Source organism: Hylobates moloch, unplaced genomic scaffold (assembly GCF_009828535.3).
Source record: "Hylobates moloch isolate HMO894 unplaced genomic scaffold, HMol_V3 SCAFFOLD_4, whole genome shotgun sequence".
Classification (NCBI taxonomy): Eukaryota; Metazoa; Chordata; class Mammalia; order Primates; family Hylobatidae; genus Hylobates; species Hylobates moloch.
Window position 1 is genome coordinate 103,963,010 of NW_026652279.1, and position 21,429 is coordinate 103,984,438.

The window sequence follows — 21,429 nt, forward strand, 5'->3', positions numbered from 1 at the left end:
TTGACTGGGCTGGCCCTTCCGATTTTAGGTGAAAATAATCAGCATAACAGCTTTTCATCTCTGGCTAGGCTTCCCAGTGACCAAAGCTTTACTTTCCGATTTCCATACCATGCAAAGACATCAGGGTGAGCACTAGGGCCCTGAGAACCCTGGAAACTACTTCTTGGCTGGGATAGGGCCGGTTGCCCGGTGCGCTGTGAGTGGTCCTCCCTGGAGATGCTGGGAGAAGGGGCGGAGCCATCAGAAAGGATGAGCCTTCTTTGGGCCTTCGGATCTGGTGGGGCTGCCACTTTGGGAAGGGCCCCGGGATTCGGAAGAAAGCAAAACTAGCCTTGTGGCGAAGAAGGAGCTCAACTGGCCCCAGGCTGTCGAGACTAAGGGGTCGACGGAAAAGAGGCAGAGCCTGAAACCCAATCTGCGGAGCAAGCCAAGGCCTGGGGACTTGCCAGAGGAAAGGGTTAAGCCGTTTCCAAGGCAACGGACCAGGAAGCGCGCAAGACGTCCGCCGCAGGTTCGTAGGTCGCCCTCGAATTTAAAGCTCCCAAGGCTGAGCGGGTCCCGGCCAATGGAGAGACCCCCTTTAAGTCATGTGACCAGCGGGGCTGCCCCGCGGGCTGCTCCGGAGCACGTGGGGAGGCTTTTTTCCTGTTCCTTCTTTCCCTTTTTAAACGCCCACCCACTTTTGCGCGGGCTCGTCCGCGGAATTCTTCTCGCGAGAGGCGTGCTGCCCTCTCGCGAGAGAGAGTGGGAGGCGTGGAGAGTAGGCGGTGTTGCGGGCCGGTGCTGCGGCGGCGGCGGCGGCGGAAGCCGAGGGGTGGGCAGGGCGGGGGCGGGCCGCGGGGCTGGGAGGGGGGAGGGTTGGGGGTCAGCGCGGGAGGGGGCCAGCTTGCTTGCCCGGTTCGCTCACGGGTCGTTGCGGCCGGTGACATGTCCGTGAGCTGCGGAGGCTGCGGCCACCAGGTGAGCCAGGCACCGACGCGCTTGCCGCGGAGGCTGCGTTTAGATGGGGTGGTGGCGGGTGTGAGGCCGGCATGGATGGAGCGGCCCGGCTCCGGCGCCCCAGCCCCTCCGCCTGCCTGTGATCCCCCTTCTGGCTTCGGGGCCGCCCGAGAGCTGCGCCTTCGCATGGCGGAGGGAGGAGGGCGGGAGGAGCGCGGCCGAGGGAGGAAACTCACGGCACCCGGCCGGCCCAGAGTAGAGGGAGGTGCTGGGTCTCGAGACGCGTCTTCCTGGGGTCCCAAGTGTGGCGGTGGAGCTGCCGCCCCTTTTAATGACAGGCTGTTTCCATCCCCGGGGTGGTTTTCAGAGACGGCCCCCCGGGTGCGTGGTGCGCGTGCTTAGTGTGTGTTCGTGGTGTGCGCACAGGAACATTTGCAGCGGTTAGGAGGACGTTGCACTTTGTTCCCGAACAGCATCCTTCACTGTCAGAACCCCGGAGCCCTGGAAGCGGGCGCTGCTCAGATCTTGTGACAGAAACGGAAGGCGTCAAGCGGCTCCTCGGAGTATTGATACTTGGATTTGCTGTCAAATACTCTCCTAGGCTGTTAATGGCTTAAGGCTGGCCATAAAGTATTCCGAATGGATTGAGTATACTGCTATTAATCCAGGCATCTAAGCTGCTTTATAAAAAATATGTAGATGTAACCGAAGTATTAAAAAAAAGGTGACAATGACAGTAAAAGCTAACATTTTTTCTCTTCCCTATATTACCAGCTTTCGTTTTTTTTCTCTGCTTTCTCTGTCTTCTAAAACCGTATAAAGTTGGATGTGGCTTAGCTTTAGATGTTAAGGAGTTTCATGGTGAGAAAGACTGCTGAGACACATAATAGCTTTAGTACAAACTGGAGTTAATTCCTGTTCTGTTTTCAGCTTTTCAATCACTTGCAAAATGCTCGTTTTGCTTAGCTGCTTCCCACTGTTTTAGAAATGTCATGTCGATTGTGATTTCGTTATGTCTGAAAATACTCAAAATATGGAGTACTAAGAAAAAATGGGGTATCAGTAATGCACAGATATATTTTTTTTAATGTCATGATTTTAGGATGGCAGCCCAGTGCCTGGCATGATTGGTGTCAGTTAAGATAGTGCAATTGAATGATTTTTTTTTTTTTTAAACACATTTACTTTTTCAAACGGTACCCTGATTATTCATTTTTTGTTGTCGTTGTTCCTCCTGACAAAACTGACCCAGGGGTGGACAGTGAATGTCACTATTAATTGTAGCTGTAACAGTAATTTATGAAAGGTCAAAGAAGGTAGGGGAATCAGGGAAGAAGTGGGTTCCCAAGCTGAGCTAGAGACTAGTGTATGTACCCACATAACTGCAGTATTGACAAGATTGATAAGGGCCTAGCAGTGGACTCCTAGCCCAGTGATGTTTTGCAGTTGTTGAGAATATGGGAAGTTGCCTAAGACATGGAACCATAGTGAGAAATTCTCTAGCTTTCTCTAGCCCCCTGAACTCCAGGGATAAGTCTGGAAGATGAAGAAGTCCTCTTTTGCCTTTAGAGGCTGGAAAAAATGTGGTACTTTTAATTTTTTTTATTTTTTAATTTTAGGAACTGTCGAAAAGGAACTCAAACCAATTTGGACAATATATTAAAGGCTGTTTTAAGAGAAACTGCCACTTGTAAATAGGTAGAGGAATTCTGTCTATACGTGACAAAAATGTGAAAGACTTAGAAAATATCTTTGTGAATGGGCAGAGGAGACCAGTGTTGATTAGAAAAAATTCCTTCTTACTCCATCTTAGCAAACTAATTTTCAGAAATAGAAAAATAAATTTTTTGGCTGGTCTTCATAACCTTTTGGCAAGGGTTTCAAACTTGTAGGATGTGTGGTGTTTGGTTTTTCGAAACTAATTGAAGTAACTTTGGATAGGGTAACTGATTTTGTTTTTTTTCCTGTCTTGTGGTCTGCATTTTATTAATCAACTACCTGGAAGGATTGAAGGGTGAGGACAGGTCGAGAAAAGCTTTAGGTTAAACCTGGGCATGAGTTAAGGGTCAATGAGCTGGTAATATGGGGAAGAGAAAGAAAAATGCTTCATCAGTTTAAAAACAGCCTGGAAAGATCCAGATGTCTTGATTCTGCCAGTCATCCTTACATATAAAAGGTTATTAAAAAAATACTTCTGGGCCAGGCTTGGTGCCTTACCCTTGCAATCCCAGGACTTTAGGAGGCTGAGGCGGGTGGATCACTTGAGACCAGGAGTTCAAGACCAGCCTGGCCAACATGGAAAAACCCTGTCTTTACTAAATACAAAAATTAGCCACGTGTTATGGCACTTGCTTGTAATCCCATCTAGTCGAGAGGCTGAGGCACAAGAATCGCTTGAGCCTGGAAGACGGAGATTGCAGTGAGCCGAGATCGTGCCACTGCACTCTACCCTGGGCGACTGAGCGAGACTCTGCCTCAAAAAACAAACAACAACAAAAAACTTCTGGAGTAAAGGCATTTGAAATTTGTAGATTGGAGACTGGACATGGTGAAAGGAGAAAAGTTATCATTTTTAGAATAATCTGAGAATGTTTCTTGGGAAATAAAATAAATGGGGTAGAGGCCTGGAACAGAGCGGATGTTACTTGACTGAAAATGAGGTATATTGTAAAGAGTTTGGGTTTGGGAGTCAGATCTATTAATTAAATGAGCCTTATTTTCTTCATACCCACCTCAAAAAGTTAGTGCGAAGCACATAGTAGCTGCTTACTCAGTGTTTTTATTTTTACCTCCCGTAATGGTTTGAGGATTCTTTGATTGCAAGGAAGAAAAAGCCAATTTAATTAGCCTACTTAAAAAAAAAAAGCATTTGTCATACAGTGCTGCAAAAGTCCATTGCATGATTCCAATTCAGCGTTTTGGGAACCAGAAAGTCTTCAGGCAGTTACTCTTCGAGTTTTTGTCTGGAAGCACATGGTCTTATGTCTCTGCTACTCACCGCAGGTCTGTTCCAGTTTCTTTCAGATTGGCCTTCTCTTTAAAGCTCTTGGTTTCCACTTCTCCAAAACTTTGATTTGCATGAAACTTTGGTTTGCCATGATGCCAACACCAGACTCACTGACTATGCAACTTGGTTCTCAGCAAACATCTCCAAGTCTCAGTTAATGTTTCTAGAGAGAGAATCCAGTTGGTCAGGTTTCTGCTTCTAGCACAGTTGGCTGGAGAGTGAGGAAAGATGGGAATGGGAAAAATGGATGAGGAAGAGACTTAGATTTGTCTCGCAAATCTAAGTTTGTAGGGCTGCACGTTTTAAACTGGCCATGCCAACATCTTTAACAAAAGGAGAGTGGACAGGGAGGAAGTGATGGATACCTCAGGTGTGCTTTAACATCCTGCAATTTGAGTTCTTCCTCTACCACTGCATTGAACTTGCTCTCAGCTTGGTAATGTTCTAACCAGATCTAACCAGTAGTCTCTTTACAGGACAGATGCTCCTGGGTGTGGGAGTTCAGGCAAATTACTTAAATGCTTGATGACTCAGTTTCCCTATGTGTAGAATGGGCATAATAGCACCTTCTGTGGTGAGAATTATGAATTCATGTATGTAAAGCAATTAAACAGTGTCTGGCATATGGCAGGCACAATGCAAGGGTACAGTATTAGTATTTGTCGAGAGCATACCGTGTGGCAGGTACTGTGATACAGGCTTCTGGTCATGTTGAGAGAGGAAAGAATTTCTGCCCTCAAGAGGTTTAGAAGTTTAGTGCTCACCACTCATGCTTAAAACCATTTCTTGACTTCAGTGACACTAAATTCTTCTAAATCTCTACCTCACCTGTCTTTCTGACTGCCATTTATTTGTGGTTCCTTTTATACCGGCCCTGGAACCCTTTATCATGGTTGTCTCTATAGATGCTCTCTTGAATTTCTGTTCTTTCCCAGTCTCTGAGACCAGCTTTCAGGTTCTCTACATGTGGATTATTCCTAGAGTAACATCTCCAGCTCTGACCCCAAGTAAATCTCTTAATTTTTAGTTCTTTTTTTGGGTATTATTATTTGTATAATTTATATATTTTGAGACATGGTCTTGCGCTGTCACCCAGGCTGGAGTGCAGTGGCGCAATCTTGGCTCACTGCAACCTCCCCCTCCCAGGGCTCAAGCGATTCTCCCTTCTCAGCTTCCTGAGTAGCTGGAACCATAGGTGTGTGCTACCACGCCTAGCTAATTTTTATATTTTTTGTAGAGATGGGGTTTCACCGTGTTGGCCAGGCTGGTCTCAAACTCCTGGGCTCAAGCCGTCCACCTGCCTTGGCCTCCCAATGTGCTGGGATTACAGGTATGCGCCCACTGTACCCAGCCTCTTGGATATTCCTATGTTGATATAAAACACTGTCTTCCAGTTACCTTCTAATTTGCAAAGCCTTCTAATTTACCTTCCAATTTGCAAAGAAAAAAATTTTCTTTCAGCACGCCAGGCTTGAAACTTTAAAGTTATTTTTCACATTCTTTTTTTATGCTGTAATATGCCCTGTTAGTTAATAGGTTCTGTGTGGGCTTTTGGGTGCTTCCTATGACTGGCCCATCTGCAAAGTAGATCTGTTGACTTACTTTGGCTACTGGCCGCTTAGGATAGATCCTTATATTTGTAAGAGCTACTTAAATGCCTTTTCAGCAATATACTCAGAGTCATGGCGTCATAGATGTCACTGATAAAAAGAAATGTGTTCCTGGGTTAAAATTCTGAACATATTTTCTGTTAGAAATAATCTTGTGGATAGGGCTATGTACAAGATTAAGAATGTTACTCCATTTTCTAGGAAGCATATTCATGTTGAAAGCACAATCTCAAGATTTTAGTTTTTTTGTCGTTGCATTTTTTTGTAGGTATTCAATTACATAGCATTTTAATTATAGCATATTATCCTTATAATATTGCCATACACGTATACATAGTTTTATTATAAATCAGTTGTTGAATATTTCTGAAAGTTAAATATATTACAGCTGCACACTCAATAGTGAAACTAAGATAATCATTTGAGGGCATACATCCTTTACAGTGATTTCTTAAAACTGTATTCAAATGTAGGTCTAATGAGTTTTTTATTATGAAAATGTTAACTGTTTTATCCTCCTGCATTCATCTGATTATTCTAATTAATTTCTAACAATGGACCGTTGCATGCTGTTTTTAAAAGTTGTGTTTATTGTTGCTGAATAGGTAGTTTTGAAGTCAATAGCCATTCACACTTAGTACTTTGTCAGCTAGACCCATGTTATTCCTTTCAATACTAATGGCTAGTTGGGCTCAAACATACCTTATAAGTAGATCTCAATCTGGAATGCAGTTGAAAAATCAATAATTTTTCTCTGTGACTGTTTGGGAAAACAAAGGTGACAGAACAAATATCCTTGGATTAATTTTGTAAAAAGTCATTAGGTAAGCTATTTTCTATTTGGTGATGTTGCTTTTGACACCAAATGCCTGTCTGCATTCACGTCATTGATGAAATTTCTCTTCACCGTACAGCTCGTTCACTTCAGTAAATGTATGGTTGCTTATTATGAGTAAGGCCTTTGGGGAATGCAGAGATGAGTAAGGCATGGTGATGGAATGAAATTCACTGTTGTATCTCAATCACTGTTACTTAGATGCGTGGTGAATATATGTGTTGAACGTTGGTAGTACTTACAGTCCAATGCAGGGCACAGACATGTAGACATTTAACTGTTACGTAAGGCACTGTAGTCTAAAGTGCTAAAATAGAGCAAGTGGTGATTTTGCCCCCCAAGGAAATGTTTGGTAATATTTGGAGACAGTTTTGGTTACTGCAACTGAGTGAGTGCTACTGGCATCTAGTGGGTGGAGGCCAAGGAAGCTGCTAAGTGTCCTACCACGCATACACAGCCTCCTACAACAAAGACTTATCTGACCCAAAATGTTAGTAATGCTGAGGTTGAGAAACCCTGTAGCAGTAAGAACAACATATATATTGTGAATGCAGGAATGAGGTTGAGGATTAAAAAGGAAAAAGGCAGAAACTATAAAGCAAATATCTTCATAGATGTTAAGACATACTAAAATCATTTTGTATGATTGACTGTTGTTTTGAAAAACAAAATAGTATGTGATAGCTGTAGTAGTTTTAGATTTTGTAAGTCAAATAACAGGTCTGTACCCAAGAAATGAACTTAGCTTCCTTATTTGCAAAAAGGGGGATAACATCACTTTTATTCTGCTGTTCACCTATTAGGTATTATTCTATTTTTCTAGTGTTTGTGTTAGGATTTACAAGATAACTAATTACAGGTTTTCTTCAAATAACATCACTTCATATTTAAGGTAGAAGTCTATGACAGTCTTTTTTTGTCTCCATCTCCCCTGCCACATTTTTTATCCTATTTTGTCATACATTTTATCAATATGTCTGTCCTAAACCCTCTAATTCGTTGTTACTATTTTTAAGGTTATATTTTAACTGTTTAAAAGGGATTGAAAAATGAAGAATAACTTCTGTTACCCTCATATTTACCATTTCAGATGTTCTTTATTCCTTCGTGTAAGATTCAGGTTTCCATCTGGTATTGTTTTACTTTGCCTGAAGAATTTCTTTCCATAGTTACTCTAGTGGTGGTCAACTGGTGGTGAATTTTCACGGCCCTTATTCATTGAATACATTTATTTTGCCTTAATTTTTGAAATATATTTTCATTGATTATATCTGGGTTGATGCTTTTTTTTCTTCTTAGTCCTTTGAAGATAGTGCTCCATTGTCTTGTTTTCTGGTTCATATAGATGTGAAGTCTGTTGTCCTTGGTTCCTCTGTATATAATGTGTACTTTTTTTCTGGTCAATTAATATTTTTTCTTTATCACTGGTTTTCAGCCGTTTGGTTATGATTTGCCTTGGCTTTCTTTATGTTTACTCTTAGAGTTTGCTGAGCTTCCTTGGTACTGTCAGTTTATGGTTTTCATGAAATTTGGGAAGTTCTCTGCTATTTTGTCTTCAAATATTTTTTTCTTCACCTGCCTCCCCAGTGCGTGTGCGCGCGTGCACACACGCACACTCTCTCTCTCTCTCTCTTTCTCTCTCTCTGTCTCACTCGCTCAACTCACTATCTCTCTCTTCGTGGAACTCCAGTTATTCACCTTTTATGGTGCTTAAAAAGTCACTTACACTTTAGGTTTGTTTGTTTTTAAGTTTTGTCTCTCCATGTTTCATTTCGGATAGTTTCTATTACATTGTCTACAAGTTCACTGAGCTTTTCTTCTCCAGTTTAGTCTGTTAATTGTATCCAGTATGGTTTTCGTTTCAGTATATTTAATTTTCATCTCTAAAAGTTCAATTTTGGTGTCTTTTGTATCTTCTCCTTCTCTCCTTATGATGATGATGTTTTCCTCTCACTTCTTGAGTATATAGAACATATTTGTACTATAGTTTTACAATCGTTTTCTGTTCCTGCCATCATCACTGTCATTTCTAGGTCTTCATTTATTGCCTTTTTTTCTCCTGGTTATGGTTCATATTTTTCTCTTCCTTTGCATGCTTGGTAATTTTTATTGTATGCCAGCCATTGAGTTTATACTGTTGCTTGCTTGATTTATTACATTACTGAAGTGTGTTGGATTTAGTTGGGGTGCTCAGTTATTTAGAATCTGTTGGATTGTTTCAGGGCTTGCTTTTAGAATTTATTAGTGTGGGTCCAGAATAGTTTTTAAAGTAGTGCTGAATTATTGTCTCTACTAAGGCTGCTTCTACTAAGGCTGCTACTTCTTCTGAGGAGTCTATCATTGCCTGAATTATTACAAGGTTTTTCTATTCTGGTGGAATATATTACGGTTTATCTCTAGGGCTCTCACTTACTTTCAGCTCTCCCTCCAGCATAATACCCTGTACATTCTAGCCATCTTGGTCTCCCCAAACTGATCTGTGTTTAACACTCAGCGAAACCACCGGACTGCTTGGCTTTCCTGTCCCTGTATTGTGACCTGGAAGTAGCTGGCAGCCAGTGTTTCCCTTCTCTCAGGGATCACAATCCCGTGTTGCCTGTTGTCTGATGTTTAAAACCAATGTTTCATATATATTCTATCCCATTTTCTTGTAGTTACATTCAACAGAATATTAATTTTTAACACTTGGCCATTTGGCATTTGGTCAAAATGTGTATTTGGAGCATTTACTCTAAATATGATCTCAGATACTATAAAGTAGAAATTATTGGAAACACAAATATATTTTCACGAACTCGTTAAATGTAGACATACTCATTTAAATATTTGAAGGCATACTTTGCCCTTTATTCTGTTTTATGTTTTTCAGCCTACATCATGCTTTGAACTTTATTCTTTAAATATGTTACTTTTTATTTATTAGTTCAGCAGATGTTTGAATGCCTACTATGTAAAAATACATAAAACACTTTTGTCCTCAGGGAACTTACAACAGGAGGGAAGTATGCAAACAGTGGCACCAGAGGATTAAACTATAAACCACTTAGGGAGCACAAAGGAGGTGGCTACTGTTTGGGCAAGGAGGGATAAAGGAGAGGTATGAGCCAAGCCTATTTTAGGGAGGGAAGTTTTTGAACTGATGCGTGAATAGTAAGTAGCAGTTCAGCTGATGGAAGAGAGAGGGTAGATGTGAGAGAAGTTTAGGAGAATGACAGGTCAGAATTTGGCAATTTACTAGACGAGGTAGTCTGTAGGAATTGAGGGGAAGACCAGTTTCCAGCTTGGCCTACTGGTTGGGGTTGGTTTAATGGATCTTACTGAGATAGAGAATACAGGAGGAGATTGTTTAGGGAGAAAGTTTTATTTATCTTTTGAACATACAAATTTTGGAGTAACTGGGATATTTAGTTGGAAGTGTCTAATAGGAAATTAGATATACAGAACTGAAGAATAAATTAGGGGGTTATTTGCATAGTTAAAACCAGAGGTGAGGATAAAGTGTCCTTGAAAAACTAAATAAAATGAGACGAGGATAAGGATGAAGACTAGGAAATATTAGTATTTGAGTAACAAGTTATGAAATAATTTAGGAAAGGAAATTTATATATAGAGAGACAAGTTTTTCTCAACCGGAAATTACATGTGGCACTTGTTAAAATTACAGATTCCAATGTTCCATGTAGACCTATTGAATTTGGATCTTCTGGTGGGGGAGTTGTGTGTGTTAGAAATAAGCTGATGTGTACATGTACTGAGGTTTGAGAACTAGTGCAGTAGGAAGAGAGTCAAGATAATGGCAATATTGTTGATAGGCACTTCACAGACTCTGGCATGGTTAATTCTCTGATATAAAAAAGGTCAAGTAATAGGTGGTGTCAACTTGAGCATTTCTTAGGTCAGAGGAGATAAGGAAAGACTTGGAGAATATGTATTTTTTTAATTATAAAAGAATTTATATTCATTCAGAAAAGTACAAAACTCAACATACATAGACACAAAATGAAACACCCATGATTGTATCTACCCAGATGAAACCAATGTCTGTACTCATCTAGTGTATGTCTTCTTTATATGACATATATAGATACACACATGTAGTTATACAGATTTTTCATAAAATGGGATAATGCTAATATGCCAGAACCTGTCTTATTTTACTTAATGATCTACCATCTTCTCGTATTGTAGATAGATGACATTTTATAAAATTTAAAAGTCCCACTTGTCATGGATGACCACTGCCATCAGTTTAGTGTACCTCCTTCAAGTCATTTCCTATGGATGCACAAATATTTACATACGTGTGTCAGAGTTGTGTCTGTATATAATTTTTTCTTTCTTTTTTTTTTTTTTTTTGACTGTGCCCCAGGTTGGAGTGCAGTGGCACAATCTTGGCTCACTGCAACCTCTGTCTCCTTGGTTCAAGCAATTCTTGTGCCTCAGCCTCCCGAGTGGCTGGGATTACAGGCATCCACCACCACACCCAGCTAATTTTTGTATTTTTAATAGAGTCGGGGTTTTGCCATGTTGCCCAGGCTGGTTTTGAACTCCTGGCCTCAAGTGATCTTCCTGCCTTGGCCTCCCAAAGTGCTGGGAGCCACTGTGCTAGACCAAGTTTTTTTTTTTTTAATTACAAGTGAGAGCATGCTATTTACAACATTCTGCAACTTGCTCTTTCACGCCAGTATAGATCACGCTAACTCATTATTTCCAATAGCTGAGTAGTGATCATGTGAATTTATTTGAATTATGAACATCTAGGTTATTTTCAGTTTTTTCATTTTATTTCAGTGAATAGTCTTTCACATATCTTCGTGAATTTTGTGCAAGTATATATATGTAGGATAAATTTTAAGAAGTGAAGTAGCAGGACTAAAGGATATGTGTATTTATTTAAAGTGCCCTATATAGTTGTTCTCTGTATTCTTTATAATTGTTTCTCTAATTGCTTTCATTTGTTTACTTTTGCATTCTGTGATTTTTCTTAAAATCTTCTTGGTTTTCCATTGTTTTTAGCAATGTCTGTTCTTTTTTGTTATTTGTAAGGGGATTTCACTTGTTTAGTTATAGTTTTCTGTGTGTTTCCTGAGCTATAGTGGCTCACTTTGTAGTTGTTTGCCTTGTCTGCCTCTTTCCTGTCTCTCATCTGCTTTTTTCCAAGCCATGTAGGTTCACTTTAATTTCTTTGACTGTAAATAACGCACTTAGTTATTCTTTGCTTAGGACTCTTGTTTCTTCATCCAGAATAGGGCACAAAGCAGTAAAGCACTAAATGAAAAGTTTATCATAATGCAAATGTATTTTAGGTGAATGTACTGTATTTTTGTTCTTCTTCTGAAATCTGTCAAAAACGATGTTCTCTCTAATTATATAAGATGCTAAAGAAATTCTGCTGTAGTAGCTGTTATCCTTTCTTCCCCCATCAATCTTTGCATCATTTCCAAAGATGATTTTTTTCTTTGCTTTACAAAAGTATGTCCTATCATCTCATATTGGATTCACTTTTATGTTGCACAGATATTCTCTAATAGATTTCTTTCTTCCTGAGACAGTATTTTACTTACGTTTCAATGAAAAAGTGGTGGAGTAGGGCAGTAAGTTGTTTTTCTTCCGTGAGTGAAACAGAGTGTAAATATAGAATTAAACTGTTTCTCTTTCATTAATTTCAAACAATGATCTGAATTCTGAGGTAATGTGAGTCGCAGGGGCATGATTATATTTGTCTGGATTTTTTCTTTTTGTGTATATGTTTGTTTTTCAGTGTTCCTTTACAGATCCCATAATGGAATTCCATTTGCTTTATTATTCAGTCTTGAATAAGGGTGTTTTATCTGGATCTGCTATTCAGGAAAATTGTGAGTAAAGTGAACTGGGGTAGCCAGCCCTGTCAAATCCCGGATGTTGTTTCAGAGCACTCCCACCTCTCCCTGCCCTACTTTGAAATTGTTTCTTCTACCTTAGGTGCTTGTTGCACCTGAGGGTGAGCAGCTCATTTAGATAGCTGGTCCCATTTATTTGATGGTGAAGTCTCCTGGGAGTTAATGTTTATCTTTGTTCAGTTGACTTTAGTCAGCAGCTGCAAAGGTAATTGTTGTTTCCTATCTCTTTTCCCTACTTCCCTTTTAGGCAAGGTTAGGAGCAGACTCAGAGAAAGTGATGTAAGGTGTGCCATTCCTTTGTCCTGCAGTATTGTTTTTAATGGCTGCCATGTCGTCATTGTGGGAATGAACTTAAGATCATTTAATTACTCTCTTGTTTCTGGCATCTAGATTGCTTCTTGTTTCTATTGAGTTGTAATGAACCAGACTATAAAACCTTTATGCACTGTAGAGGAGTGGTGAAGAGCCCCAGTGCTAGAGTTAGAAAATTTGGACTTGAATCCCACCTCCATTTATTTACTGTGTGGGCCTGGGCAAATTGCTAAGCTTCCTCTTGCCTCAGTTTTTCTCATCGTCAAACTGGGGTCCTATTCTGTAGTCTTAAGGACAATATGAGATGTTTACATAAACCTCTTAGCAAAACAGAACACTTGGTGCATTATGAACCCTTGTTAATAAGCTGGATGCTCTAGGATCATTATTTGCTTTGATGCATTCCCAAAAGCAGAAATGCTGAGTCAAAGAAGTATTTCCAGGGTTTTGACACGCATTACAAAACTGCCCTGCAGGTGCCACTTTACTTAGGAGCCCTCTTTGACAGTCTCTGGTTTCTCGGAACCCTTATGCTGGCTTCCAAGTTTTATGTTACATTTGAGAAAAGCCCATTTGCCTCTGAGGCTTTCTGGCAGTTGAGGAGAATACTGTGGAGAAGAAAGGAGAGTGAAGTGGCCTGGGACAAATAAAAGGATTATCTTTTTGCTTTGGCCACTATACATTTTTATACTTAAACCTTGTTTTGATAATTTTTGGTCCACTTGATTATTTTGGTCCATAGGTAAATATTTAAGTCTTCTTTTGCCTGTGTTTTATAGTTTTCAAAGTACCTCCCATAATTATTTTTCATTTGAGTCTCACGGTAAACTTGTCTGGTAAATACGGTATCATATACATTGAGGAAAAAGTTCCAGAGACATTGCAGTTTACCCAGAGGAAATAAAGCTAATAAGAGGCAGCACAGGAAGATGCATGATCCTCTTCTGGATTCTGGGGTATCACCCTTTACCTTGTGCTGATGGGAACTCCTTGTGTTAGGCTGAGCCTTTCTCATGATGCTGCTTCAATTTCAGTAATCAGATTTTGTTGTTATAGAGACCACTAGGGCTTGTCTTAGTTCAGAATAGAATACAATTGTACTTCTTTGTCTAAAAATTAAAATGTAGAAATCTCTAAAGAAGTGTGTGTGTGCACTCACGCTATAGTCTTATCTGCATAGCAAAAGAATATAGAATTTGAACTTCACTAAAATTTAGTTTTTTAAAAGTTCTGACGGCGGGGGCTAGATTGAAGTTTGTTTTTGCGTATAAATCTCCTCATAGTATAAATTTATGTTAACCAAATATCTTGGAAACCTCAGCTAAGCAATTTTTTTTTTGTTTTTTGTTTTTTTTTCAGAAACTGGGTCTTACTGTATTGCCTAGATTGGCCTTGAACTCCTGGGCTCAAGCAGTCCTCCCACATCAGCCTCTCGAGTAGCTGAGACTACAGGCATTCGCCACTGTGCCTGGCTTCAACTAGGCAATTCTTGATAAGACCAGATTGATTTTCTGAAAATACTTGAAAAGATTTGTTAAATCTTTATTTATTTGATTTTTTAAAAAAAGTATTTAGTTCCCCACTTCTACTCTTTATTGTGATAAGACTTTTTCCTTTGAAGGCTTTGAATGCAGGAGGGCCATATCTATCTTGTTTCTCTTGTATCCATAGCATCTAGCACAAATAGATTTTAAATGAATGGGTCATTTTAAATGAATGGGCAAGATACTGTGGTCAAATGCAGATACTGAGTGGTTAATGCCTGGAGTGGATTTAAGTTCTCAAAGATGTTAAAGCATCTTTAAAAAGTTGAGACTTAGTTTTGAGTGTTTCACCTGGCAGGTGTGTGTGTGTTAAGTACTGTTAATCATTTGACTTGGATGTCTTCTGAAATTTTGTCAATGGTATGCTCTTAAGCTTCCTCTATAAAGAATTTATCTAATTTGATATGTGCAGATTTCTCATTCGTGTATTATCAAACCCTTCTGCCCAAGAAATAAGAATGTCAAGAGCATTCACTGTTGCCATAGAGATAAGAGTGACTTTTGGGAGGCAGGGAAGTTGGAATTCTTTTTGTAATATTCTCCACTTAAGCTTTTATTTTTAAAATGTTTTATAAAAAACTTGTTTTTCAAATCTTTCTCTTCGATGCTTTGCAATAAAAAAGGGCAGTGAGATTGAATAGGTAAGGGTGTAAAGTATTTTATAATTTTGAACCAAAATATAAGATTTTTATAATAATTTTCTATCTCATTAAGGTACCAATATTCATATATTTTTCAAATATTCTTGATTGCAAGTAAATTGGGGGGGCTCAGATTATGTTTGTTTGTTTTCATTTTTATTTTTCTTTTAATGACTGAGTTAAAGTAAATTAATTTAGCACAAAATGATTGCCTGAATTGTTAAGATTAATAAATAAGTTGTTTTCTTTTAATATGTTTTCTTTAGGTATTTTGTGGATTAACTCTTCATTGATTATATACAACAAAAAATAGTTATGGCGACTTTCAGAAACAATCACATGAAGACTAAAGCATCTGTCAGAAAAGTAAGTTCACTCTATTAGGTTTCTTTCAGTGAAAGTTTTAATTAAAATGTTGATTTTTTTTTAAGTCCTACAGCTATGATGTTTTGTTTAAATGAATCTTATTATTTGAATTAGTAACATTAAACTACTGTAAAGATTGGCATGTATGAAAATAGTGATACAAAATCATGATTACAGTGATTTTATTTCCTAAAGATCAGAGTGATTTCTCCCCATTTTTTCTCTACACATAGATATCCATCTGCTTTTTTGCAATATAGGCTGTCAGGTGTAAGCTTTCTTATATACCTTTAGCTTTACCATTCATTCATTCATTCATTCAGCAAATACACACTTGAGTTCTTATAAGCCAGGCCATATGTTAGATGCTGGGTAATCAGTAATGAGCAAACGAAATATAATTCTTAATCCTTTCTTCCTTCTAGTCTAAGGAGGAACCCCCTCGCTTCCTTTCTTAAAACAATTTGGTTAACCTTCCATTTCTTGACATTTTTGTCTTTGCTAAAACTTTGGAGGCATTACCCATAAACAAAGAAGGGAAGAATGGAGCCTGGAAGATAATTAACAGTCTTTGTTATTTCTTTTTCTGGACTTCATCTTCTGCATTATATAACACCATTGACCAATCCTTACACGTTAAGACAATATTTGACTTTCATTATAGTGTTTTTCTTGGTTTCTTTCTCTTTTATGGTAACTCTTGTCTCCTTTGCTAATCTTTCCAAATTCTAATTATCAGTGTTCCTATGAGCTTCTGGGCCTGCCATTCATTTATGTAGAGAGCTAAAAGATGTATAGGCTTGACTGCTAACTCTAAGAGGATGGCTTCTAAATCTACAAGATGCCTGCAAAATAGAAAGTAAACTTATCCTTAAACACTATGTTAATTACTTTTTTTTTTTTTTTTGGGGACAGAGTCTTGCTCTGTCGCCCAGGCTGGAGTGCAATGGCGTGATCTTGGCTCACTGCGAGCTCCGACTCCTGGGTTCATGCCTTCCTCCTGCCTCAGCCTCCCTAGTAGCTGGGACGACAAGTGCCCACCACCACACCCGGCTAATTTTTTTGTATTTTTAGTAGAGACGGGGTTTCACCGTGTTAGCCAGGATGATCTCGATCTCCTGACCTCGTGATCCACCCGCCTCAGTCTCGCAAAGTGCTGGGATTACAGGTGTGAGCCACTGAGTCTGGCCAATTACATTTTTAAGTAATATGCTCCATATGTTTTGAGGTAAATTACCTTTAAATTTAATGGGTCCACTTTTAAATTTGAAAAAAGTACAATAAAAATATTTTCTGTTTCTACACTTTGTAAACTATAGTGTATTTATTATACTTTTTTCAGATTAGTAGCTAGACCCATAGCTTTAAATTGATTATACTGCTGGCTTCAAACTAAAAATTATAACTAATAATATATACAAAATATAATAGCAAACTGATAACCATGGTCTTCAAGAATGATGCTACCTGACTTGAATATTTACCCCATACATTGCCAGAGATTCAGGGATTAGGCAGCAGCTGAAATTTCATACTATTATTACCAGGTTAGTGTCTTTTGTTATTCAACGTATTGTCCATATTAGGCATTCAGTAAAGATTTAATTTGAATTCAACTTGAATTATTGGAATCCCTTTTAGATAAAAGTATGTGAATCCAGATATTACATACTGTTTATATAAACAGTTATGCACACACATACACCACCGTCTACATCTTGGTGCATCTTAATGACAGACACTTCCCTATTGGCTACTGTGGAAATTGAAAGATATACTTGAATTCTTTAGATTTCACTTTAATTTGCATTAAATATAGAGCTACATGAAATATTTATTGGGAATTAATGTTGCTAAATTAAAAATAGCTATAGTTTCTACCCTAGTAATTTTTTCTAACGTTTTATTATGAAAAATTTCAAGCATATAGAAAAGTTAAAAGCATAATACACACACAAACCCACGTACCTACCACCCATATTCAACAGTAGTTAATAATTTGTCTTGTTTGCTTTGTGTCTGTGTATGTGTGTATTTACTTTCAGGCAGAACCATTTGCAAGTTATGATCATAATGTTTCTTCACCCTGAACACTTCAGCATGCTTCTCCCAGAAATAACAACATCTTCCCACATAACACTAATACCATGAACATATCCAAGAAAAATAAATTCCCATATATCTAATACCCAGCCATACTCAGATTTCCTGTGTTACCCCCAAAATATCTTTTATAGTTCACTCTGCCCGTTTGGATCCAGTCTAGCCTCTTAGTCTCTTTGTTGCCTTTGGCAGTTAGCACTTAGCATTTCTTTTGGTTTGAAAGAATTTTTCCTTTTTTTCGTTATATTCAATTCTGACATCTTGAATAGGCCAGGCTAGTTTTGTTTTCTCGTACCATGTTCCACATCTGGATTTGTCTGGTTGTTTTCTCATATTGCTACTTAATTTGATCCTCTCCCTTGTATATTTCATGTAAAGTAGAAGTTATGTTTAAAGGTTTAATTGGATCAGGTTAAGCATTTATGGCAAGAATACTTTATAGGGTGATGTGAGGACAGAATTTCAGGTTTTCCCATGATCAGTGATGCTATGATTGATCAGTTGACTAAGGTGATAACCCTGCTAGAATTGTCCATTGTAAAAGTACATTTTCTGTTTTTTTGGTTAGCAAATAATCTGTGATGATACTTGGCTGTGTGCAAATATCCTTTTTTTTCCCCAACAGCCATTGAGCTAATGTTTTTGGCATCCCTTGATTACCCTTTCCTGAATTCATTATTTCATGGGAGTTGCAGAATGGTGATTTTCCTAATTCTACCATTCCTTTCACATTTATTTGCTGGTATTCTTAAAGAAAAGCTTCCCTCATTCACCTTAGATGAACTATATAATATCTCCAATAGAGGCAGGGCAAATGCCCTTTAATTATCAGTTTTCAGATTAATGACAAGGCATCGTAGTTAACACCAATGGTAGCAAGTGAGTTTATTTCCCCGCATTCATTCACTAATTTATTTGTAATGCTCTGGACTCATGGATTTTTGCGGTTCTATATTTTATAACCTTTTATTTCTTTACAGTCATTCATTCATTCATCTATTTAAGTTGCTCAAATTGTTCCAAAATTGATACCTGAGAGCCCCTCCAAGTAGGTGCCTATATCCTTTTGTCTCAGGCTCATAACTTTGATTGCTTTTTCACTTTCTGGTTGTATCCTTTTGGTACAGGATGACCCAATTTCACCTACTTTACCTTCCTCAGACCTGGAATTGGCTATTTTTTTTTTTAAAGAACCCTGAATAGTATTTAAAAACCAAGATCTGGATACTAGGAGTTGCCTTTGCACTTACAGTGTCATGAGTTTATATTGACAGTTCACATTCAGATTTCACATATTTTTTCCTGTTTTGATTTCCTGTTTCTAAATTAGTGTGAAAATCCCCATTTATTAAGGAAAACAAAATTGTTTAAAAGATTGAATATTTTCAAGCCCACAGAGAAGCTGGGAAAAAAACCTAGTACAATGAACACCTCATATCGTCTTCACTCAGATTCACCCTCGGTTAACATAATACCTTTAAGTATGTCAGTATCATTACCACCTCTTTGAAAATCATTAATTCAGTAATATCATCTAGCATGCATTTCAAACACAGATTTCCCTGTGTCTCAAGTATCCTTGTAACTTTTTCCTTGCTTCTCTTCTAGGATCCAGTCAAGGTTCACACACTGTATTTGGGGATTGTATCTCTTTGGTCTTCCCCATTCTAGACCATGCCAATAGTCTAAATTCTTTTCTCATGCAGCAAATCTTCTGAAGAGTCTAGGCCAGTTGTGTTGTAGAATATTTTTATATTTGGGTTCATTTGTTTTTCCCTGTAATTAGATTCAACAGGACACCTGAAAGGTGATGTTGTGTTCATTCCAGTCTATCAGATCTGAAGTCCATATTGTTGATGTTAGGCTTGACTAGGTGGTTAAGGTAATAACCACCAGATATCTCCAATATAAATGCACATAATCTCTTTATGATTAATACACTTAATAAACTATAAGGTGATCCTCTGAGACAGTATGAGTGTCCTTTTCCCCAGCTTTTAACCCAGTAGATTTAGGATACATGGATAATCCTTTCCTAAATCAGTAATTGCATTGGGAATTTACAAATGGGGTTTTCTAACTTTGTCATTCTGTCCATACTAGCCAGCATTTTTAGGTAAAGGAGCTCCTCTGACTTTTTCTCTTTTAATGGACTCACAGATTTTTTTTAATCCAGTAGTCATAATTCATTACCATTTTCATTCTTCTTGATTCCAAGTTGTCCCATATTTGGCCAGTGGGAATTCTTTGAAGCTGGCTTCTGTGTTTTTTTGAAATTACCATATTAGTTTTTGAGCATTTCCTTGCATTCTGGCACAGTTAGATGTTCCAGGCTCGCTTCATACGTTCTCAGCCTCAGACCTGGAACCAGCCATTTCCCCAGGGAACTCTAGTTCTTTTTATTGGTGATGGATATTTAGAGACCAAAAGCTGGGTGCTGAGTATGCTCATTGCTACTGAAGGTCATTGTTGCTAAGACCTTTCAGTGGAAAAAGGTAGTACATGTATTCAAAGAATTACGAATTTGTAATGACAGGTCAGATTCAAATGTAACAGTACAGCTTTTTATCATAAATTCTTTAAGTTCATATTTGTACCTCTTCTCTTAGACTAAAAATTTCCATTTATTTTAATTTATTAAGATTGCAGCTGTTTGAGTTAATCTAGTGTGAGGTTCTGAAATATGGGGAAACAAAGTGAGTGAAACACAGTCTGTGACTTCCATGATTTGTTTTAATGGGTAGGAAAGAATCTGAGTATAGTAATTTTATATTTTTTGTTTTTGAGATGGAATCTCACTCTGTCACCCAGGCTGGAGTGCAGTGGCGCAACCTCAGCTAACTGCAACCCTCACCTCCCAGGTTCAAGCAATTCTTCTGCCTCAGCCTTCCGAGCAGCTGGGATTACAGGCACGTGGCACCATGCCAGGCTAATTTGTGTATTTTTAGTAGAGATGGGCTTTCGCTATGTTGGCCAGGCTGGTCTTGAACTCCTGACCTCAAGTGATCCACCCGCCTCAGCCTCCCAAAGTGCTGGGATTACACACGTGAGCCACTGCGCCCAGCCAATAATTATAATATGTTTTGGTTTGGATTAAATGATCTTAATGCACAACATACAGCAGGAACTTTGAGAGAGATTTATTAGGACTAAGGAATGGAAAAATCTTCACAGGTCTTGGGATGGATAGGATTTCTACGTGGGAAGACTGGGAAGTAAGGACATTTCTGATTGAAGAGCAGATTGACAAGTCAGTGGAAGGGGGCATAAGGTAGAAGGAAATAAGTGTTCTATTTATGCCTGACTATAATACTCACTATTTTCTTTATATAACTTTTTCCTTGTACTTGTGACAAATATCTCGCCCTGAAATCTGGAATCCCCTCTCATTTTCATCAGACAGCTTCCTTAAGATCCATGGAAAACCTTATTTTGGATTATTATCTTATTTTTCTGTCTCCAACTTCGTTAATGGAATAATCACTGTTGTTAAAGGAGTAATCACTGTTGTGCACCTTACCATAGCTCCCACATCATCTCATTCAATCATATAAATTGTTGCTTCTATTCTATGCCAGTGACTTGGAAATCAGATATGTAGTTTGTTAAGTTTTAGTGTAAGGTAAGAGTAAGTGAACCTGGTGTGAGATCTCACGTGATCTTCTAGTAAATTGAATGCCCAGGCTCCAGTAGTATGTGCTTTGGGCATGTGAAACTCTGCCTAAACCTTTTCAGCTGAATGGAGCTTTTCTTTTCAGTGGAATTGAGTTCCACATTCAGTATCAAAAGGTGCCAGTGAATATTAGTTAGAGAATGAGTGATTATCTAAAACGTCTCCAGGATCTCTTACCCTTGTCTTAGAATTAAATAAATTTAAAATACCTTTTTTTCTTTCCCCTGCAGAGCTTCAGTGAAGATGTGTTCCAGTCTGTAAAGTCTTTATTGCAGAGTGAGAAGGAGCTATGCAGTGTAACACCAGAGGACTGTTTACAGCAGGATGAGCATGCCAATTTAACTGAGGTTTAACATATTACTTTCTAAACCCTTTCCTAATAATGCACAGCATATTTTCATGCATCTTCGTAGGACTCTATGATCTATTTTTAAAATGCCTAAAATCTCTATTTGCTGTTACATGTATCAGAAGAACCCGTTTTATGGGCGGGAGAGGGGAAAAAAAAAAGAAGTACCTG

The 21,429-nt window shown here is 38.5% G+C and overlaps 1 protein-coding gene across 3 annotated transcripts in view; it reads left to right on the top strand.

Annotated features, from left to right (window-relative positions):
* The first annotated feature begins 271 nt into the window (after positions 1-271).
* Positions 272-21,429, top strand: part of AKAP11 (A-kinase anchoring protein 11) — a 49,069-nt gene continuing 27,911 nt past the window's right edge. Inside the window, exons 1-3 of one of the 3 annotated variants that reach the window (XM_032150781.2) lie at positions 272-511; positions 15,034-15,133; positions 21,140-21,256. In XM_032150781.2, the coding sequence (XP_032006672.1) occupies positions 15,083-15,133; positions 21,140-21,256 (168 nt within the window). In that variant the 5' untranslated portion in view covers positions 272-511; positions 15,034-15,082. Of the gene's footprint in view, positions 512-874; positions 961-15,033; positions 15,134-21,139; positions 21,257-21,429 lie in introns of those variants that run through there. The other 2 variants (XM_032150780.2, XM_032150782.2) reach the window with 2 other exon arrangements.